Source organism: Symsagittifera roscoffensis, chromosome 8 (genome assembly GCF_963678635.1).
Source record: "Symsagittifera roscoffensis chromosome 8, txSymRosc1.1, whole genome shotgun sequence".
Lineage (NCBI taxonomy): Eukaryota > Metazoa > Xenacoelomorpha > Acoela > Convolutidae > Symsagittifera > Symsagittifera roscoffensis.
Window position 1 is genome coordinate 8,095,050 of NC_087069.1, and position 19,937 is coordinate 8,114,986.

Consider the following 19,937-nt stretch of genomic DNA (forward strand, 5'->3'; position numbering starts at 1 on the left):
TTACTTGTATTTTCGGAGATATTGATGAACTTAATTTTGAATATAAAAACTAAGTTGCTTTAAAATCCATGTTTTTTAGTTTTTCTTTTCTGAAAGCTTTCTTTCTCTCTGAAATGTTCGCTTCAGGTTGATATGGTTACCAAAACGGCTTCGAAGTCAAACATATAACCTCCTTGCCTTTCAATTCAAAATGAGGTCGACTCTACATTGGCTACTTACCATTCGGTTTTTATAACGAAGCACTCAAAGAACACTTTTCGCAGTTCGGAAAGATCACAAAAGTCCGAGAGCGAAGCAAACGATTCGGTGGTTTCAAAGGCTACGCTTTCGTTGAGTTTGAAAACACAGAAGTGGCTCAAATAGCAGCAGATGCGACTAATAACTACATAATTGACAAGAAAATCCTAAAAGCCAGATATATAACTCCTGAAGACCAGCATGTAAAACGGCTAAGAGGTAGAAAGACGTTTGAAACCTTCAAAACTCCGACTTTAGTTCCAAATACAAACTTAGTGGCACCTGCTGGTCAATCGAGAAAGCGGTTGATGAAAAAGCGTGAAATGTATTTGAACTTGCATGAAAGGTTATCTGAATTTGGTATTGAGTTGGAAGAAATTCCGGTTATTTGGCAAGTTTGGACAAAAAAATTGCGGAAGCGAAAGATAGAAATAAGATTAAAGAAGAAAACAAAGCAAAGAAAACCTTGCAAGTGAAAATTCAAAATCACAGAAAGTTGAAAAAATAAAAATCTGAGGAACATGAGAAAAAAAGGCAAAAAAAGCTTCGAAAAAAGAAACAGAGAGGACGGAAAATGTCGAAAAAGCTCAAGATGGTTTATGGAATGTGGGCAATGAACTTCAGAACTTGTCAAAGTTCAGACGAGAATAAGGAAAAAGAAGCGAAAACAAAAACGTTGAAAAGAATGACTTGAAAACCGTGGCAGTGTCGAAGTCCAAAAATCCGGTGTCGAAAAAGCCAGCAGAAAAACTAGAAACGGTAAAAAGGAAAATTAAAAAAGTTGCAAGGGAAATCAGCGACGATTCATCGTCGGAAATCTTTAAAAAGAGACCCAGTAAGGCAGCGTTAGCGGAAAAAAATGAACAAAATACAAAAAAGAAAATTAGAAAATTGGTGAAAGAGAGAGCCGAAAGAGAATCGACCCGAAGTCATGAAGAAAAGGCGGTTAAAGAAAGTGACAATAATGAAAAGCCAGTTTTGAAGAAAAAATTTGACAAGAAAGAAGTGATGCGAAGTTTCAGACAAAGGAAAACAGATTTGAAAACCGTGGCAGTGTCGAAGTCCAAAAATCCAGTGTCGAAAAAACCAGCAGAAAAACTAGAACCGGTAAAAAGGAAGGTAGAAAAAGTTGCAAGGGAAATCAGCGACGATTCACCGTCGAAAATCCTTAAAAAGAGACCCAGTAAGGAAGCGTTAGCGAGTAAAAATGAACAAAATACAAAAAAGAAAATTAGAAATTTGGTGAACTAGAGAGCCGAAAGAGAATCGACTCAAAATCACAAAGAAAAGGCGGTTAAAGAAAGTGACGATACTGAAAAGCCAGTTTTGAAGAAAAAAATTGGACAAGAAAGAAGTGATGCGGAGTTTCAGACATAAAATTCAGAACATTCAGTTCAAAATGCATGATTCCATCCTTCAGTGTACAACCTGTTCCCTCGAGATCAAAGACGAGTCTGTCTTTGTGTGTCTTACTTGCACAAGAAGGATGCACTGAACCAAATCTTACACGGGTTTTTCAGAATCATTATTAACTGAGCTGAATGAAGTTAGAAATAATTTCTTGCTTCTTTGTAACGACCGTAGTGCTATCGGAAAACGGGATCTTGTCATCTCGACCATCTGTAGAGGCATCGTTGAATCAGAAACTAATGACTTAGTGGAGAAAAAATTGCGGACAAAATCAGCGATAAAAATGACGAATTGGTTACAAGTTTCAAGAAGTATTCTGAAGTTATCACCGCTGGACTGAAAGAAGTCTCGAGCTCAGTGAACCAGGCAGTGCCTCATCGTGGTGCAGTTACTGAAGAACAAGCAATGATAGCTGAACTAGAAATAGAAAAGTCTTTGAAGGTTCGGGGTGTCCCCGAACTGCTCACTGGTTCGATAGCAGAAAAAATGAAACACGACCACGAAAAATTGACCGCGGTTTTCTCTCACCTGGGGACTACGCTGAATGTCAAGCAATTGAGGCGACTAAGAATTACCACAGCCAAGCGAACTGGTCGGAGAAGCATTCTTGTCACTTGCAATGACGTGTTTACAAGAAACTTTGCGCTAACAGCTGCAAGCGCGCTGAAAACCTTTCCTGAAAACGGAGTTTTTATTTCACCTGTGCTATCAGCGGCCGAAAAACTTCAACAAACTCCAAAATCTGCTCGAAACACGCCGTAAACACGCCGTACTGAAATTGCTCAAACGAGTCGAAAATAAATGGGTGGAAGCGAATTTCGAAGAATCTAGAGTTAAATGACTATGCTCAGCTGCTTCAACTACCAGTAATAGCATACGCCTATGCCTCTTCAATGTTCGAAGCCTTCTCAACTCTAGTGGGCGGATGGCTTTCAGCAACGCAGGTTTAAAAGAAGATATCGATATTTTGTGTTTAACTGAAACGTGGTTGACCGAGTCTTTTTCAAGTTCTGAGTTGTTTTTTATCTGATTTTGTTATACATCGTTGTGATCGTCCCAACTCTGGCGAGTATCTTTCTTCGCATGGACGGGTCCTACTAGCAATCAGGAAATTTATCAAACATTCTCCCATTAAAGTCGCAATGAGCGGTGCTGAGGTTGTTGCGTCATTGGTGTCTGTCAACAAAGTTGATTTATTACTAGTTGTCGGATATAACCCCCCAGCAGCTAGCAATTACAGGTGGCCACTTGCTTGTTGGGCGAGTCTGTTCTCTACTATTACGACTATTGTATCAACAGCCTCAGTGGTGTACTTCCTCGAAGGTTTCAATCTCTCTGTCGACTGGGTTGCTGTTACTTCTACTGCTGATTATGAAACTTCTGTTCTTCAAATGCTGGATGAGCACAAACTATTTCAAGTTGTGGATGTATTGACTACGGTGACAAACACTTTCGATCTATGCTTCACGAACGAACTCGCTTCAGTAATTAATCACCAGATCAATCAAGGCTTATCAGAAAACTACGCACTCGCAGGGAAGCCTTGCTCAGATCACAGAGCGGTCACCGTTGACTTAGAGATCCAGACCACAACAACAGTTGATATACCACGAAAATCGAAGTTCTTTAATTTTTGTCGGGCGTACTACGAGAAAATAAATCAACTGACAAGCACCAAACCGTTCTCTGCTGTTGGCTGGTCAAATCCGGATGTCCTTGTCAACGAATGGTATGCATGGCTGGAGGAAATTTTTGAAGAAACAGTAACTGTGCGAACAATTCACCGCGCCAATCTACCCCCAAGGGTTAGCCCGGGTACAAGCAACTCAATAAGAAACTCTTCTAAAGTCGGAATCACGAAAAAAGAAGTGGACGACAGGCTCGCACTCGAACAGGCCGAGTACGAACAGGAACTGTCATCGGGAGGAAGCACCAATTGGCTATTCAAACATTTCAACTCTTTCCGGAAGTCAAACCCGCTACCCGCTACCCGCTACAATTACATCGTTGGAAAAAGAAGCCTCAGGTGACTTTGCGAAAGCCAATTTGTTCAATGAGTATTTCCAAAGCGTTTACACTGTTTCAAGTGCTTTTGTCAACCCCTTCGGCCCGGACCCAGTGAGCATCCTTAAAGATTTTGATACAAGCTTGGAGCCTCTACTGGGCATTGTGCATAAGCTTGATGAGACCAAGTCAAGAGGCCCCGACAATTTGCCTCCGACTTTTTTCAAAAATATAAGTACCATAGCTAAGAGCTTGTCACAAATGATCACAAAAGTGAAGCAAACTGATATATATCCTCGTAGATGGAAAATAAGCAAACTTAGACCACTCTTCAAAAAAGGGGACAGGCGAAGCGTTGAGAACTATCGGCCGGTGGCTTTGATTGATATAGCATCGAAATGTTTGAAAAAGTGTCTATTTATTGTCCTCTACGAACGGGTGTCTCCTCTGATTCCCGACGTTCAGCATGGTTTTAGACGTGGACGGTCTACTTTGACCCAGCTTCTCCAGTATGTGGACTCTTTATACCGAGCAGCCGACAAATCAACTTAGTAGACAGTGTCTACTTTGACTTCAACGAAGCTTTTGATAAGATTGACCATGGCATCCTCCTGAATAAATTTCATAGTCTTGGCGTGCGCGGTCGCTTGCAGAAAGTGTTTACCTCTTACCTCACCGGTCGCACCCAATTAGTGGAGGTGAATTGTGTGCTGTCCGTTACTGTTCCGATACTCAGCAGTATCCCGCAAGGGTCCCTTCTAGGTCCTCTCTTGTTTCTAATATACAGTTTCGACTTATGTGAAGAATTAGCCTCCGATGCGTTTACTTTCTTTGACGATGCAAAATTGCTGTCTGTAAGACAACGTCTCTCTCAGCCGCATGTTCTGCAGCATGACATGCAATTGCTTCACCGTTGGTCAGAAAACAATAAGTTACCGTTCAACCTGGAGAAATGTCATGTAATGTCTTTTACCAAAACGAACATGCAGGTCTTCATAGGTGACCACCTTTTGACTCAGTCAACTGAAGAAAAAGACCTTGGTGTTATAATAACGAGTGACTTGAAGTGGAGTACTTTCTCGTTGTAAAAAAGCTCATTGCGTGCTACATATGTTGATGAGAACTGTATCTCCTTTTGCATCTTGGAGAACCAAATTTGACTTGTATAACTCTATGGTGTTACCGGTGCTGACCTATTGTTTTCCGAGTTGGTCTCCATCGAAAGCCACCCTCACAAAACTTGAACAGGTACAGAAGCGAGCCACAGCTTGGATTCGTAGTTACGACTGTACTTACAGAGATCGCTTAGTCTTCTTGAATTTGTTACCACTAACGCTGAATCTTCAAGTTTATGACCTCCTGACTTTTTCAAAGATCGTGAATGGTGTGTATGACTTCAACTGGCATAAGTGCATCACTTTCATGAGCTCTATTAGTACTCGTTCAGACTCAGCACTTTTCGTTGATCTTCCGAAAGTGAAGAAAGAGAGCTCGAGACAAAACTTTTTCTTCCGAACTGGACGCGTGGTAAATCAGATCCTTGCCTTTGTTAATGTCTATACTCTGGTTGGCCTCAAACAACGTTTACTGAAGTTCTTTTGGTCTTACTTTCATACAGACTACAACTTCTCTCATCCATGCTCTTGGCGCTTTGCCTGTGACTGATCGCAGTGTCGTTGATTTATTATTGTGTTTCAGGTAGCAATACCTTCAAATCATTTTGATTTGTAAATCCTTTATACTAATCATAAAAATAATAATTAGAAACTAAATTGCGAACAATATTAGGTTCCACAGCAACCAGAGTGCTGCTCAAAAATATCATTGTTGCTCGGAAAACAACTAATTTTACACTCTAATGAGTAATTCAGCTGCAACGCTTCTTCAAAGAGACTACTTGCTCTGCCAAAGTTTTCATTGTTTTTCCACTCCATATTAACTTCCTTTCTCTGGTGCAAACTGCCAGGACTCGTGCATCTAGTCTCATCAATTGCATAAACTTAAGCCACGTTTAACCCAATTTTGAGATGTTCATACACATGATTTTGAGCGCTTTGCTCTCAAATTTTGACGCCTTTGCGCAAAATATCGGTTTTTGCTACCATTAATGAGATTAAAACAATGATTGGTCGGCTCCTGTTAATTACGCGCTTCGACAACCGATAGTAATAGAAATATCGGGAGGGGTAACTTGTGCACCATAGATAGTTGTGTGACATCGCGGATCGTCTGATCAGTTTTTGAGTAAGTTGTTTCCACTTGCATCTCGTCGAACTTGGTCTGGATATCCCAATATCTTTAAATTATATCTCGTTATAATTTTCTGCCAGTTCGTCCGCGCACATGGCTTTTGCACCAATTTCCCTCTAGGCTATTTCATTTCGATCCGGCCGAAGATTTTGTTTTGTAGCAGCCAAAAGTTCATTCACCACTCGTCCAATTGTTACTTTGAGATCTTTCTTCAGCACTCAAAAATCCGGGATTTTGTTCTCAAAGGCCTTTTCGTTGGTTTCCTCCAACTTGTTAATGATGGGTTCTTCGTCTGCATGACTGAGTGCCTTGCACGTTCTTCTTGTTTTTGATTTGGCATTAGGCGTCAGTTCTTGAAATCTGAAGAGTAGGTGGATGATGAGCTTCGGCATCATTTTGAAATGAGATTGATCATTTTCCATTTTCAGTCTGAAATTATCTAATAAGTTTATCACAGAATTTGTTGACAGCTGTTTGTGTTTGCTGGCAAATTCGAAAAAGATTTTTCATGCATCGTCAATGATAGAACTAAGTATTTACTTATTAATTTGAACATGAGAACACTAGAAAATTTTCTGACATTGTTGTGTAAGGGCGCCGAACATCAGGCCGAGTAGAAAAACAAAGGACTTTAAGCCGAGCTTTTTTTCAAAAAGTCATAAAACATGCGTAATTTAAAGATGGTTTGAGCTTTTCTCAATTTTTTGATAATTTTTTGTACCATAATAATTGGCTTTTTAAGAAGTTTGGTGAAGTTTTTTGTATGTATAATTTATGCATTTCAAAATCTAGCTGATTTGACTAATGGATGCCATTCCTAAGTTTCCATTGTCATGATTAGCGCTTGCTAGGGACTATATTTGACTAAGTTTTTCAAATCAATATTCTGCAGATAAAAAAATTAGCATTTTGATTTGCTTGTAATTTTAAATTTCAGTCTGAAGTCCTGTTGTCTTGGACCCGTTGTTGTGGGTTTCATCTTTTATTGATGATTTCTCTTAAATTATTCTTCCCCGGCCAGCTTTGATTAAACTCTCGAATAAGATGGTGACGTCCCTTTTGATGGAGGAATCGAAGGATGAAAAACTAATTTCAGCCAATCAGAAATGAATTGAAAAATCTCAAAGAAATAGCGAGAACTTAAACATAAGCGAATAAAACAAGGACAGTAAAATAAAAATTAACCGATTGAAACATCAGCAGATATATGAGTTTTCAGTTTTTTAAAATACCATAAGTAAATTTCTAAACATTCAACAATATTGATTTGAGATCAAAGCAAATTTTTTTCGGTATCTCCACAAAATGAAAATATGGATGTACCACTTAAATGTCTTTTTCCGCTAATTTTGATTTTGATTTTGTGTAAAACACTTCTGGGGGAATATGAACGTCTAACGATTTTTATTGGTTGCAAATTTTCTGTCATTCGGCCTTTCCATCATCAGATTAGACCTCGGATAAGTTGATTAGAAAAGTTCGAATAGTTGTTTTCTCTCTAATCTTAGATAACTAGTATTTTTTACCTTTGCGATAAGCAAGGATATTGCAATCAGCTATCAGACCTTCTGCTTAATAATTTTATTCAAAAAAGGGTCAAAATGATAAATTTCAAGACTTGCTTATTTTCTTGAAATTTCAATTAAAAGCACCTTGATTTAGGTAGTAAATTGGTGTAATCGTTTCCAGCAGTAGTTATTTTTTCAAATACTTTTTCGGATCAGTGGTTTTCGTCCTAGTTTCAGTCGGTTCATTTTTTTTAAATAACATTGATATTATCCGGTAGTTTTTATCGTCTTTGTTTGAAAAGAATGGATGTTATTTCGTTTTCAAGATAATCATTTTACTAGATTACCAGTTTGTCATTTTGCCAATTCTGATTTTGATTATTTTTGTTTTTTTTTTGAAGTTTTTTTGAATGTTGTTTTTTGGCTTAGTCTACTTTTATTAAGGTCAGTTCGAGGGCTAAAAAGTCGTGTTCGATATAATCAGGGTTTTCATTTTTGAGACGCTTTGGAAAATTTTTTCACGTTTCTCAAAATTTGTAATTGTTTTCGGAATTACTTTGCCGATTTCAGAATTTTGGTACCAACGAAAAAGATGACTGCTACATAATTTGCCTGCATGTTTATCTAGTCTCTTATACCTTACTCTATTTTCAACGGCTGTCAAGAATTCAACGGGGGGAATGTTTGACTCATTTTCTCGGATGTTTTTCTCCGATTTTTACACCAAATCTGAGATTATGGTTTCAATGAAAAGAATAGGCAGCGGGGATATCTTTTGCTCGAGACTTGTTTCAAAATATCGGACCAACGAAAAGAATGGCTGCTACGTTTTGTGTCTGCATGTTTTAGGTCTCTTTTCCCCATACTCCATTTTCAAAGTCCGTCGAAAATTTCAACGGGGGATTAATTGACTCATTTTCTCGGATTTGTTTTTGTTCGGATTGAAACCTTAATCTGAGATTAAGGTTTCAATGGAAAGAGCAAGTAGTGAGGATATATTTTGTCTAAGCCACTACAGACTAATTTTAAAAGAAAAAAGTTATGGCCGCATTACAAGCCAATTGTTGACAATTTGCTCATTTTTCGAAATGTTGCCATTTTTCTCAAAAACTGCCCTCCCAAATATGGGTTAAAATGAATTGAATAAAACAGGACGTGAGATATTTCCCGGCAGAAGCGGCTACACCCCAATTTTAGTTTGGAAAGGTCACAATTTACACTTTTTGACTGTTCTTTGGAAACTTTTTGACTGTTCTCAAAAAGTAAGCTACCAATTTCATGGATAATGGTACGTTGGAAACTACAGATTTCGGGATTGTTTGCTGCATAAGCCTGTACGCCCTTTTTATATAGAAAAAGCTTATGCTTCTGGGAAAAAAAATGTTTATTTTTGGGACCGTTTTTTGGAAACTTTTTTTTAAAAATGAAAAACTAACCTGCCAAATCTAAGATTGAGGGTTTAGTCGAAGGAACAAGTTGCAAAGTTTATCGTTCAGAAGCTAAGACGTTGAAAATTAGTGTCAAAAGTGTGTTTTTTAAACTTTCCATTCCGATTAGGCATGCAAAAGGTTGTGTCGAAAAAGAATCATAATATATTTGTTGCATTATTTTTGCTCAAGTTGGATATACTGCATGTTTTCTTGCAAAATTTGATTCTTTTTAGAATGTTTGAGCTTAAGAGCACCTTAGTTTCCTGAAAGTAGACTCATTCTAGATTGCATTGTTAATAGTGTAACGAAAAGGAGCTCCGCAATGTGGTGTTTTTTTTAATAACTCCTTAGATTTGCACAAGCTATATTGCTCTTATATCAGTCTTTTTCTAACCAAAGACGATTTTTAGTGCACTCCCGAGTTTGCTTGCATTGTGAATTGCAACTCAGTTTCTTAATTTTAGAATGGACTCATTTCAACCGCTAACAACTGAGGCCAGTGAGTGATTGGTTTTTTCACGGGTTTTAACATGCAGTCATAATTGACCAAATAACAAAGACCTCTGAAGCGTGGTTTTGAATCTGATAGTCCGTATTGATATGATAAAAAAACGCTTATTAAAGATTTTTTGGAGTTTGTTTTTACTATTGGATAGCATGATTTAGCTGGTTGATATTTGTACGAGATTTGAATATGTTTATTAAACCTACCAAAATATGGGTAGTTGTTAACGTTAGTATTATACTTTATTTAACTAAACATTGAGAATGGTTTAAAAATGAATTCTTCATTTTGCAAATCAGAGACGGTAATACTACAAATTAATGTCTATGTTTTAGAAAATGTATTTATATTAATTCATTGTGGCCATTTTTTATATTAACCAAAGTCAAAAATTGTTCGTGTGGTTTTTCAAAAAAAAGCTTCATGGTTTGCGTTTTGAACAATATATCTGGTGACTTTATGTTCAAGTATTTATTCTCTTGTTGCTAAAAAACTGAAACAAAATTATTTGGTTTATAATTTTGCATTAATTGTTTGTTACCACACAGTTTGAATAACTATGGCCACAGGTGGTGATCAATTTGATTGTCTTGTTTGTCTAGAAACATTGGTGAACCCTCGCATTTTGTCTTCATGTGGGCACTCCTACTGCTCTTCTCCAAAAAACTGTCCCAAAGGGATTATACAGTCTTATTCCAGACAATGCCCCGAATGCAGGACTCCCATTGAGGATAGAGTTCGAAATGAGAAGCATTGCGTGGAGAATTTTACGCTGAAGTCTGCAATTGCGGTAAAGATTTTTTCATCTACAAATCAATATTTTTGGGCATAACAGAAAGTATTTGCCAATTAGTAAGCCCACGTCTAAGGGAAAAAATTTTCGAAAAGAGATTTATAAAATCAAATTGGAATTGTTCGAAAAGAAAATTTTTGAAATTAATTTGAAATTTCTACCATCTCTAAGTTAAATCTCAAGTAGAGAAGACGTACAGGAAGATACACGGGTAATTTTTTCCATAGAGCATAAAGCGTATTTAGACGAGTTTTCTTTTAATTAAATTATCATAGAAAGCTATTATATTACTTTGGTTTGTTATGTTTGTGATTAGCAAGTGTTATTCAAATCGGAGTTCGGTTTTTTAAGCGGGTTAAACTTTTGCTTGACAGAATCAATTGAATTATTTGATCGCTTGGCTTACGATGAATTCAAATTTGTGAGCTTCTCCAACACACATGGTCTAAAGGTAACAACTACAGGTGGCAAAAGCTTGAGTAAAAACTTTGTGATGATTTGGTCATGATGAGTATGGCTGCATCGATGTGTCGAATATTTCAGATAATACTTTTTGTATATTTGGTGAAAATATTTCATTCTTTTGGGGGGGTAGGGAGGGGTGGATGTAAGCTTAGTTCTGAGTTCGAATATTCAGTCAATCAGAGTAGATCATTTTACGTGTTTTACATGTAGCGCTTAGCAAACTTAATTTAAATTGAACGCTGGGGTGGAGGATGTTAACTTTTTTCTCATTTTTTTAAGTCAAGAGATGTGCCTGCCCGATCTCAAACCAGTGAAGCCGGTAAAGAGATGTGCCGAACTCATAAAAAAGCAAAAAAGTATTTCTGTCAAAACAACAACTGTGAAATCTCTATTTGCAAGGATTGCTGGAGAGCTAGTCATGGAGCTCATCTTGTTGTACGGCAAGAAGATATTGATCTAAAGCATGCCACTGAGAAAACTGAGAAAGCTCTGCAACTCTTTGAGGGCTGTCAAAACACTATTAGACAGCTCACAGATCAAAATATTGATCTAAATGCCGAAATTTTGACAGTAACGGACAAATCAAATGCGCTGATGAGCAGGAAACCTGATATCAAACGAGTGCAGGATCTGCAACAAGTTGTTAAACTTGAAGAGAGTATCAAAATTGAGCTGAAGGGTTTGAAAGCAAGCAGTTGCGCGAAAATTGCAAGCATGAAAAAGATGATGATTGCTTTATGGGAAGATATCAATAAGAGTATCGATGCTGCAATTCAGGCCTTGCATTCAGAAAGCTCAACTGTTGTCAACAGAATGAATAATTTGAATTTGGCCGTAGACCCTAGCTATGGTAAGATTTTTCAATTTACTGTAACAGTACTTCTTTCAATTTTGTGTTTGAGTGATCGTTTAATGTACTTTCATGTAAGTGTTCAAGACGGGGAACAGGATATTAGACGAACACTATTTTAGAAGCCACTAAAAAGGTTTTTGGACAACGGCTGTTTTAACTTTTTTCTGCAGACTTTGCAATTCGGACAAAAAAGCATAGTCCTTACGAAACTTTTTTTTATACGATACAACGATTATTTGTGTTTATTTAGGTTCCATCTAGGAAGATTGTTTACGTTGGCGAGTATCTGAATTCACAAAAATGAATCAATCAGCTGTTTTCAAAACAAATTTTAGCGCAGGGTTTTTTATAATGCTTTAGGGTGTACGTATTTTTACGATCTGCCTTTACTTGACTTATTTATAACAGATAAACGAAGTAATAACAGTGCTTTAAAAAGATGGAACCTTAGATGAGCTGCAGTTGAACGTGAGTTTGAAATTAAATGAGTGATTGATTGTTTTGTTATGTTGCTTATAGCACAGTCCACAGTAAAGTACAGTGTGGGAGTGTATTGTCAGCACACAGACAACAATGTATTCTTCACACTGTTTGGTCGGAATGGCGACACGGGCAGACAGAAACTGAGCAAATTTAAGCACAAAGGTCTTGTTTGGTATGTGTTTGAACTGCAGATGATAGACGTGGGCAGAATGAAGAGACTGGTAGTGGAGATCGAATTCGGAAAGGGGAGGGGAAAGACAAGTTGGCATCTACATTGTTTTGATGTGACCAATCTGAGCAGCGGAGAGGAAACTACTTTCTTGAAAGCTGATTGTATTCTGAGCAAGAAAAAAGATGGCTCACCAACCACAATAAAACTACTGCCGCTGAGAATTCCAATTACAAGCTAAATACTTCAAGCTTCAAAGAGGAATTCAAACAGAAAGGACGAACCAACAACTTTTCTTATCTCGCTTTATGTTAATTGTAAATAGGATTTGGTCTATACTATACTGTATATTTTGTCTATGCTCACCGGCGATCTTAAACCGAGATATATATCTCTGATCAATCCAATTGAATTATTTCTAGAACATAGGGTAAATTGGCATTGGGTAATTTGGCATAGGGTGGTTTGATATATAGGGTAGATTAGTATAGGGTAGAATGCCATAGGGTAAATTGGAATTGGTTTGATTGTCATCGAACCATATTTTTAACCTAGATTAATTACATGCACATGTATTTTCGATGGAATTGATGAACTTAATTTTGAATTCAAAAAGTATGTTGCTTTGTTTTTAGTTTTTCATTCCTGTAAGTTTTCATTCTTCTCTCAAATTTTCGCTTCAAGTTAATATGGTTAACAAAACGGCTTCAAAGGCAAACATAGACGCTCCTAGCCTTTCAAAACGAGGTCGACTCTACGATGGCAACTTACCATTCGGTTTTTATCACGAAGCACTCAAAGAATATTTTTCGCAGTTCGGAAAGGTCACAAAAGTCCAAGTAGAGCGAAGCAAACGAACCGGTGGTTTCAAAGGCTACGCTTTCGTTGAGTTTGAAAACACAGAAGTGGCTCAAATTGCAGCAGATGCGACTAATAACTACATAATTGACAAGAAAATCCTAAAGGCCAGATATATAACCCCTGAAGACCAGCATGTAAAAAGGCTGAGGGGTAGAAAGACGTTTGAGACCTTCAAAACTCCGACTTCAGTTCAGAATACAAATTTAGTAGCATCTGATGGTCAATCGAAAAGGCGGTTGATGAAAAAGCGTGAAATGTACTTGAACTTGCATGAAAAGTTATCTGAGTTTGGTATTGAGTCGGATGAAATTCCGATTAATTTGGCAAGTTTGGACGAAAGAATTGCGGAAACGAAAGATAGAAATAAGCGAATTCAGAAGTTGAAAGAAGAAAACAAAGCAAAGAAAACCTTGCAAGTGAAAATTCAAAAGCACAGTAAGTTGAAAAAACAAAAATCTGAGCAAAAAAGCGAAAAAAGCGTTCAAAAAACTGAAGAAAATGAAGATGAAGATCCAGAAATTGAAAGCGAAGATGATGTTTACAAACCGAAAAATGTTATTGATACATTTGAGAAAGCATTAGATGCTCTTAAAGGAGTTGACAATGAAAGTGAAACAGAAACAGAAGGGTCAGAAAAGGTCAAAAAAGCTCAAGATGACTTATGGAATGTCGTAATGAAGTTCAGAACTTAAAGGTTTCAGAAGCCGTATGCATCAGTTCAGACGAAAATAAGGACAAAGAAGTAAAGACAAAAACGTTGAAAAGAAAACGAAATGATTTGAAAACCGTAGCAGTGTCGAAGTCCAAAAATCCAGTGTCGAAAAAAACAGCAGAAAAACGAGAACCGGTAAAAAGGAAGGTAGAAAAAGTTGCAAGGGAAATCAGTGACGATTCACCGTCGGAAATTATTAAAAAGAGACCCAGTAAGGAATCGTTAGCGAGTAAAAATGGACAAAATACAAAAAAGAAGGTCACCAAATTGGTGAAAGAAAGAGCCGAAAAAGAATCGACCCGAAAACTTGAAGAAAAGGCGGTTAAAGAAAGTGACGATATTGAAAAGCCTGTTTTGAAGAAGAAAAAAGTTGACAAGAAAGAAGTGTTGCAAAGTTTCAGACATAAAGTTAAAAACATTCAGTTCAAATATATGAGTTGATTTGTAACTATTCTGTATTCTGAATTTTTCGGACTCCAGAAATTGATTTTTGAGAGCTCACATATGTTTTTACGCTGTCCCCGTGGTGCAAAGAACTTAACCGTTAGCAAAATTCTTGCTCTAAAAATGTTTTTTTTTTCTGTCTTGTTCAATTAATTCAATTTTTGCTCAAAACAAATTCTTCAGTATATGCAATGGCAGGGGAGTTATTTACAAAAAAAATGGAAAATCAGTAAATTTGTTTGTTTTCAAATCAACAATTTTTTTGCCTTGATTAATGCGAGGTTTTCTTGAATGTACGAATATTAATCATAGTAAGAAAATAAAATCTTAAAAGGGAACTTTTTTTTTATATCCTTTCCCCCCTCGGGTACCTAGGAACGAATATCCCCCTATAAAGAAATAAATCAACGGTTAAGCATATGAGAATCTTACACCTAATGACGAATCCCCCTTTTGCAAAAGGGGCAATATAGTTAAAGATATCCCTTCAAGTCCATCGCATTATTTCAGGTTGTATGGCTTCAATGTATTCCAAGTCTTATGGTTTAGCTCTGGTGTCCAAACCAAATTCTCTTTTTGCTCCTAATTTGACCAAAGTTCAAGTCAAGAAGTTTTCAAAGAGCCAGTCTAACCAACCAGGAGTTATAACTAATGGGCCTAGTAATAGTATCATTACTAACTACTATGTTAATAGTATTTACCATCTAACGGCAGTTTTTCGACCTTCATTAGTGCAGAAGAATTGCTTTCACGCCGGTTCGACATTTGAAGCGCCAAAACGAGCCGGATTTTTTGGAAAACTTTACGAATCGGTCAGACAAGAGTTTGAACAGAATAAAGAAGTGATAGATTCAATTAAAAAGTTCTGAGAAGAGACGAATAAATTAGACGAATCAGATGCGTTACAAATTGCGAGAAAAAAGTATCAGGTTTTCGAAGACGAAACAAGCGAAAAGGGTAAAATTTTCAAAGAAAAACTATCAGATGTTTCTGGGAAACTTAAAGAAGGAATCGACGAACTCAAAAAATCTGAAATAGGTAAACAGACTTCAGATGTGTTTGAAAATGTGGGAAAAAGTGTCAAAACAGCAGGAGAAACTATTTCGAAAAGCGGCAAAGTCATCACAGAAAGTGAAGCTTTTCAGACAATTTCGAACGCTTCTGAAATGGTAAAGCAAAATATAGACGAAGAATAAGCGAGAGCTAGAGTATACAGCAGTCCAAAGGTGTTAAAGAGAAGGTCAGATTTCAGAATGTTTTCAACAAAAGCAGCCAAAGAGTTCGACCCTGAAACTCATGATTTAAATGAAAGCGAACTACGAATGGAGCTTCACAGAGATGCAAAATGGTATGCTACGTGGGAAAATTTCAAAGACACAAACCCTGTGTTCAATAAAATGTTCGATCTTAAGAATCAGTATCAGGAATCGGAAAATCCGGTAGTCGCTGGAACACGTTTTGTATCCGACAAAGTTTTTCGTTTTATTGGGGGTGTTTTTGCTGCCAACGCTACAAGTGAAGTTATGAGTGAAATCAGAAAAGTGGATCCTAACTTTACGATTACGAGGTTTAATGACGTCTGTCATAAAATCATTTTTCCTCATCTTGTCGAGGCGCTTTTTAGGAGCCAGTTTGACCTTCTAGAAGACTGGTGCACTGCGCCTGCGTATGATAAACTTCGAGCACAGGGTTACAAATTCGAGTCTTGCATTATGGACGTTGGAGAACCAGATATAGAAACGGCAGTTATGGAACAGTCAATGCCAGTGTTAGTTTCGAGATTCAACGTAAAAGCTATTTGTACAATTAAAGACAGTTTTGGTAAAGTTATTACACTACCTGAAGAAACAACTTTGATCGGAGGCGCCGAAGAAGGAGAAGTATATCAATACATGTGGTTCGTAGCTTTGACTCGTGATATGGAAGATATTGATCCGATTTCTTCGTGGCGAATAGGCGATGTTGAAATTAGGAAATCAAAAATGGCATTTTATCTTGAACTTTCTTGCTGTAGTTCAGATTTATCCAAAAAAAAATTTGTTCACAGAATGCTGAATTTTATAGGAATGGTAAATTTCAAGATATGGTCAATTTCTTGAAAATTCAAATAAAACTACCTCATCTAGGTAGCGCATAAGTGGAGTACGTCGTGAGGTATTTTTTTTCGAATAAGTTTCTCCAAAAAATGTTTATTCAATAGTTAAAAACTAACTTCATTTTTTAGCTTTGTGGATTGCTTAAATTTGCTGAAATCCAGCTGCGGCGCTAACAGAAAGCCATCAATCTGTAAACTTCTACTTTTTCAGCTGACAAAGTTTACTGCAGTTTTTGTCCGAATAATTTGCCTTGTACTTAGCATGATTTCTCTGGAATCGAGCTCCGATGAGTGTTAAATTGAAACACCCATAAATAACTGGCTGTTTTTGTCTACAGCTAACAATTGATTGGGTACAAACTTACTATCTTTCCTTTTTTTGCAGACTGCAGAACTTTGTTTGAAAGACCCTAAGCAAAACTCCTCAATCCATACATTCTTTTTTCTGCTGACAACTAGTTTCTTGCTTACTATCTAACGATTTTGCTCTTTACTGGTTTGATTTCAGTGAAATCAAGCTCCGATGCTCGGCTCAATTGAAACTCTCATAATTAATTAGCTTTTCTGTCCATAGCTAACATGTGAATGGGTGCAAAATTGACTCTTAATTTCAGTTCTTAGTTTTGTTGGTTGCTTATTTAGTTTCCTATTTCTCTTTGTGACATCTAATTTAAAGCAATATTGTTCAAATCATGTGCCTTGTAGTTTGCATGATTTCTCTGAAATCGAGATTCGGTACTTGTTAAATTGAATTCCCATAATTGACTGGCTGTTTTTGTCCACAGCTAACAATTGATCTACAAAAATTCGGTCAATTAATGTAGATTGCATATGTTTGTTTTAATCCAGCTACGAAGCTTAGAAGGCTCATTCGTTACAATAAAACTATCTCTACGTTAATCTAATTTAAAGCTATTGTGTTCAAATAATTTGCCTTGCAGCTTACATGTTTTCAGTGAAATCGAGCTCCGATGCTTGGCTAAATTGAATCTTCCATAATTGACTGGCTGTTTTTGTCCACAGCTAACAATTGATTGGGTACAAACTTAATTTCTTCTAACTTAATATGTTTTTTATTATTTTTACAGACTGTATAACTTTGTTTGAAAAGATGCTATGCAAAATTATTCAAACCAAAAGTTTTTTCTGTTGACAATTAACTTTTTGCTTTTTTATCCAAAGAATGTGCTCTTTGCTTGCTTGATTTCTGTGAAGTCAAGCTCCAACGCTATGCTAAATTGAAGCTCTCCTAATTGACGGGATGTTTTGCGCTGAGCTAATAATTGAATTGGTGCAGACCTAACTCTTAACTTGATTCTAAGTTTTGTGGCTTGCATAATTTTGTTTTAATCCAGCTACGGTGCTTAGAAGAATTCATCAATCCAAAGCTCCTATTTTTCTTTGTGATACCTAATTTAAAGCTATTTTTGTTCAAATAATTTGCCTTGCAGCTGGCATGAATTCTCTGAACTCGAGCTCCGATGCTTGGCTAAATTGAATTTCACATAATTGACCGGCTGTTTTTGTCCACAGCTAACAATTGATCTACAAAAATTCGGTCAAGTAATGTAGGTTGCATATGTTTGTTTTAATCCAGCTACGAAGCTTAGAAGACTCATTCGTTACAATAATACTATCTCTACGTTACTCTAATTTAAAGCTATTGTGTTCAAATAATTTGCCTTGCAGTTAACATGTTTTCACTGAAATCGAGCTCCGATGCTTGGCTAAATTGAATCTTCCATAATTGACTGGCTGTTTTTGTCCACAGCTAACAATTGATTGGGTACAAACTTAATTTCTTCTAACTTAATATGTTTTTTATTATTTTTACAGACTGTATAACTTTGTTTGAAAAGATGCTTAGCAAAATTATTTAAACCAAAAGTTTTTTCTGTTGACAGCTAACATATTGCTTTTTTATCCAAAGAATGTGCTCTTTGCTTGCTTGATTTCTGTGAAGTCAAGCTCCGATGCTCCGCTAAATTGAAGCTCTCCTAAATGACTGGCTGTTTTGCGCAGAGCTAATAATTGAATTGGTGCAGACCTAACTCTTAACTTGATTCTAAGTTTTGTGGCTTGCATAATTTTGTTTTAATCCAGCTACGGTGCTTAGAAGAATTCATCAATCCAAAGCTCCTATTTTTCTTTGTGATACCTAATTTGAAGCTATTTTTGTTCAAATAATTTGCCTTGCAGCTGGCATGAATTCTCTGAACTCGAGCTCCGATGCTTGGCTAAATTGAATCTCACATAATTGACCGGCTGTTTTTGTCCACAGCTAACAATTGATTGGGTACAAACTTAATATCTTTTCATAATTTTGCAGACTGCATAATCTGTTTGAAAAGATGCTCAGCAAAACTCCTCAATCCAAAGTTTTTCTCAGTCAACAACTAATTTATTGCTTTTTATCTAAAGAATGTGCTTTTTGTTTGCTTGATTTCTGTGAAATCAAGCTCCAATATTTGGTTAAGTTGAATGTCCCATAATTGACTGGCTGTTTTTTGTCCACAACTTTTAATTGAATGCGTGTTAACTTAATTGGTTTCTTCTTTCTTAGTTTTGTAGGTCGCATAGTTTTGTTACAAACCAGCTTCGAAGCTTAAAAAAAATTAAATAATCCTATTCCTCTTTGTGACATCTATTTAAAGCAATTTTTGTTCAAATAATTTGCCTTGTAGTTTGCTTGATTTCTCTGAAATCGAGCTGCGATGCTTGGCTACATTGAAGCTCCCATAATTGACTGGCTGTTTTCGTCCACAGCTAACAATTGATTGGGTTTAAACTTAATGTTTTTTCTTCACTTTCCAGACAGCATAACTTTGTTTCAAACGACGCTTAGAAAATTTCCTCGATCTTAAAACTTCTCTCTGCTGACATCTAATATTTGGTTAAGTAATGTAGGTTGCATATGTTTGTTTTAATCCAGCTACGAAGCTTAGAAGACTACGAAGGGGTACAAACCTTATATCTTTTCCTAATTTTGCAGACCGCATAACTTTGTTTGAAACGACGGTCAACAAAGTTCCTCGATCCAAAGCTTTTTTCTGCTGACAACTAGTTTTGCTTTTTTATCTAAAGCGTTTGCCCTTTGAAAGCCATAGATCTATTTTTTTACTTGTAGAACTTGCTCTTTGCTTGCTTGATTTCGCGAAATCAAACTTCGATGTTCGGCTAAAGGCAACTCTCATAAATGACTGTCTGTTTTGTCAACCCTTTTTCAAACTTAACGCTTACCTTCATTTTTAGTTTGGTAGGTTGCATATCCAGCTTCGAAGCTTAGAAGAATCAATCAATACATTAAAACTATCTCTTCGTGAATCTAATTTAAAGCAGTTTTTGTTCAATTATTTTGACTTGTAGCTTGCGTGATTTCTCTGAACTCGAGCTCCGATACTTGCTAAATTGAATCTAACATAATTGACCGGCTGTTTTTGTCCACAGCTAAGAATTGATTGGGTACAAACTCAATATTTTTTCATAATTTTACAGACTGCATAATTTGTTTGAAAAGATGCTCAGCAAAACTCCTCAATCCAAAATTTTTTTCTGTCAACAACTAATTTATTGCTTTTTATCTAAAGAATGTGCTCTTCGTTTGCTTGGTTTCTGTGAAATCAAGCTCCAATAGTCGGTTAAATTGAATCTCCCTTAATTGACTGGCTGTTTTTGTCCACAGCTCACAATTGATGGGGTACAAACCTTATATCTTTTC

The 19,937-nt window shown here is 36.6% G+C and overlaps 2 protein-coding genes across 2 annotated transcripts in view; both read left to right on the plus strand.

Annotated features, from left to right (window-relative positions):
- The first annotated feature begins 9,760 nt into the window (after positions 1-9,760).
- Positions 9,761-12,689, plus strand: LOC134853356 (E3 ubiquitin-protein ligase TRIM17-like). The gene is made up of 3 exons (XM_063869334.1): positions 9,761-10,134; positions 10,882-11,452; positions 11,975-12,689. Exons 1-3 carry the CDS (start codon positions 9,904-9,906, stop codon positions 12,346-12,348), a joined length of 1,176 nt encoding a protein of 391 aa, XP_063725404.1. The 5' UTR covers positions 9,761-9,903; the 3' UTR covers positions 12,349-12,689.
- Positions 12,690-14,638: 1,949 nt separating this feature from the next.
- Positions 14,639-19,937, plus strand: part of LOC134853444 (mitochondrial import inner membrane translocase subunit TIM44-like) — a 52,947-nt gene continuing 47,648 nt past the window's right edge. Inside the window, 1 exon segment of the mRNA XM_063869443.1 lies at positions 14,639-16,210. Within this exon segment, the coding sequence (XP_063725513.1) occupies positions 14,640-16,210 (1,571 nt within the window). The 5' untranslated portion in view covers position 14,639.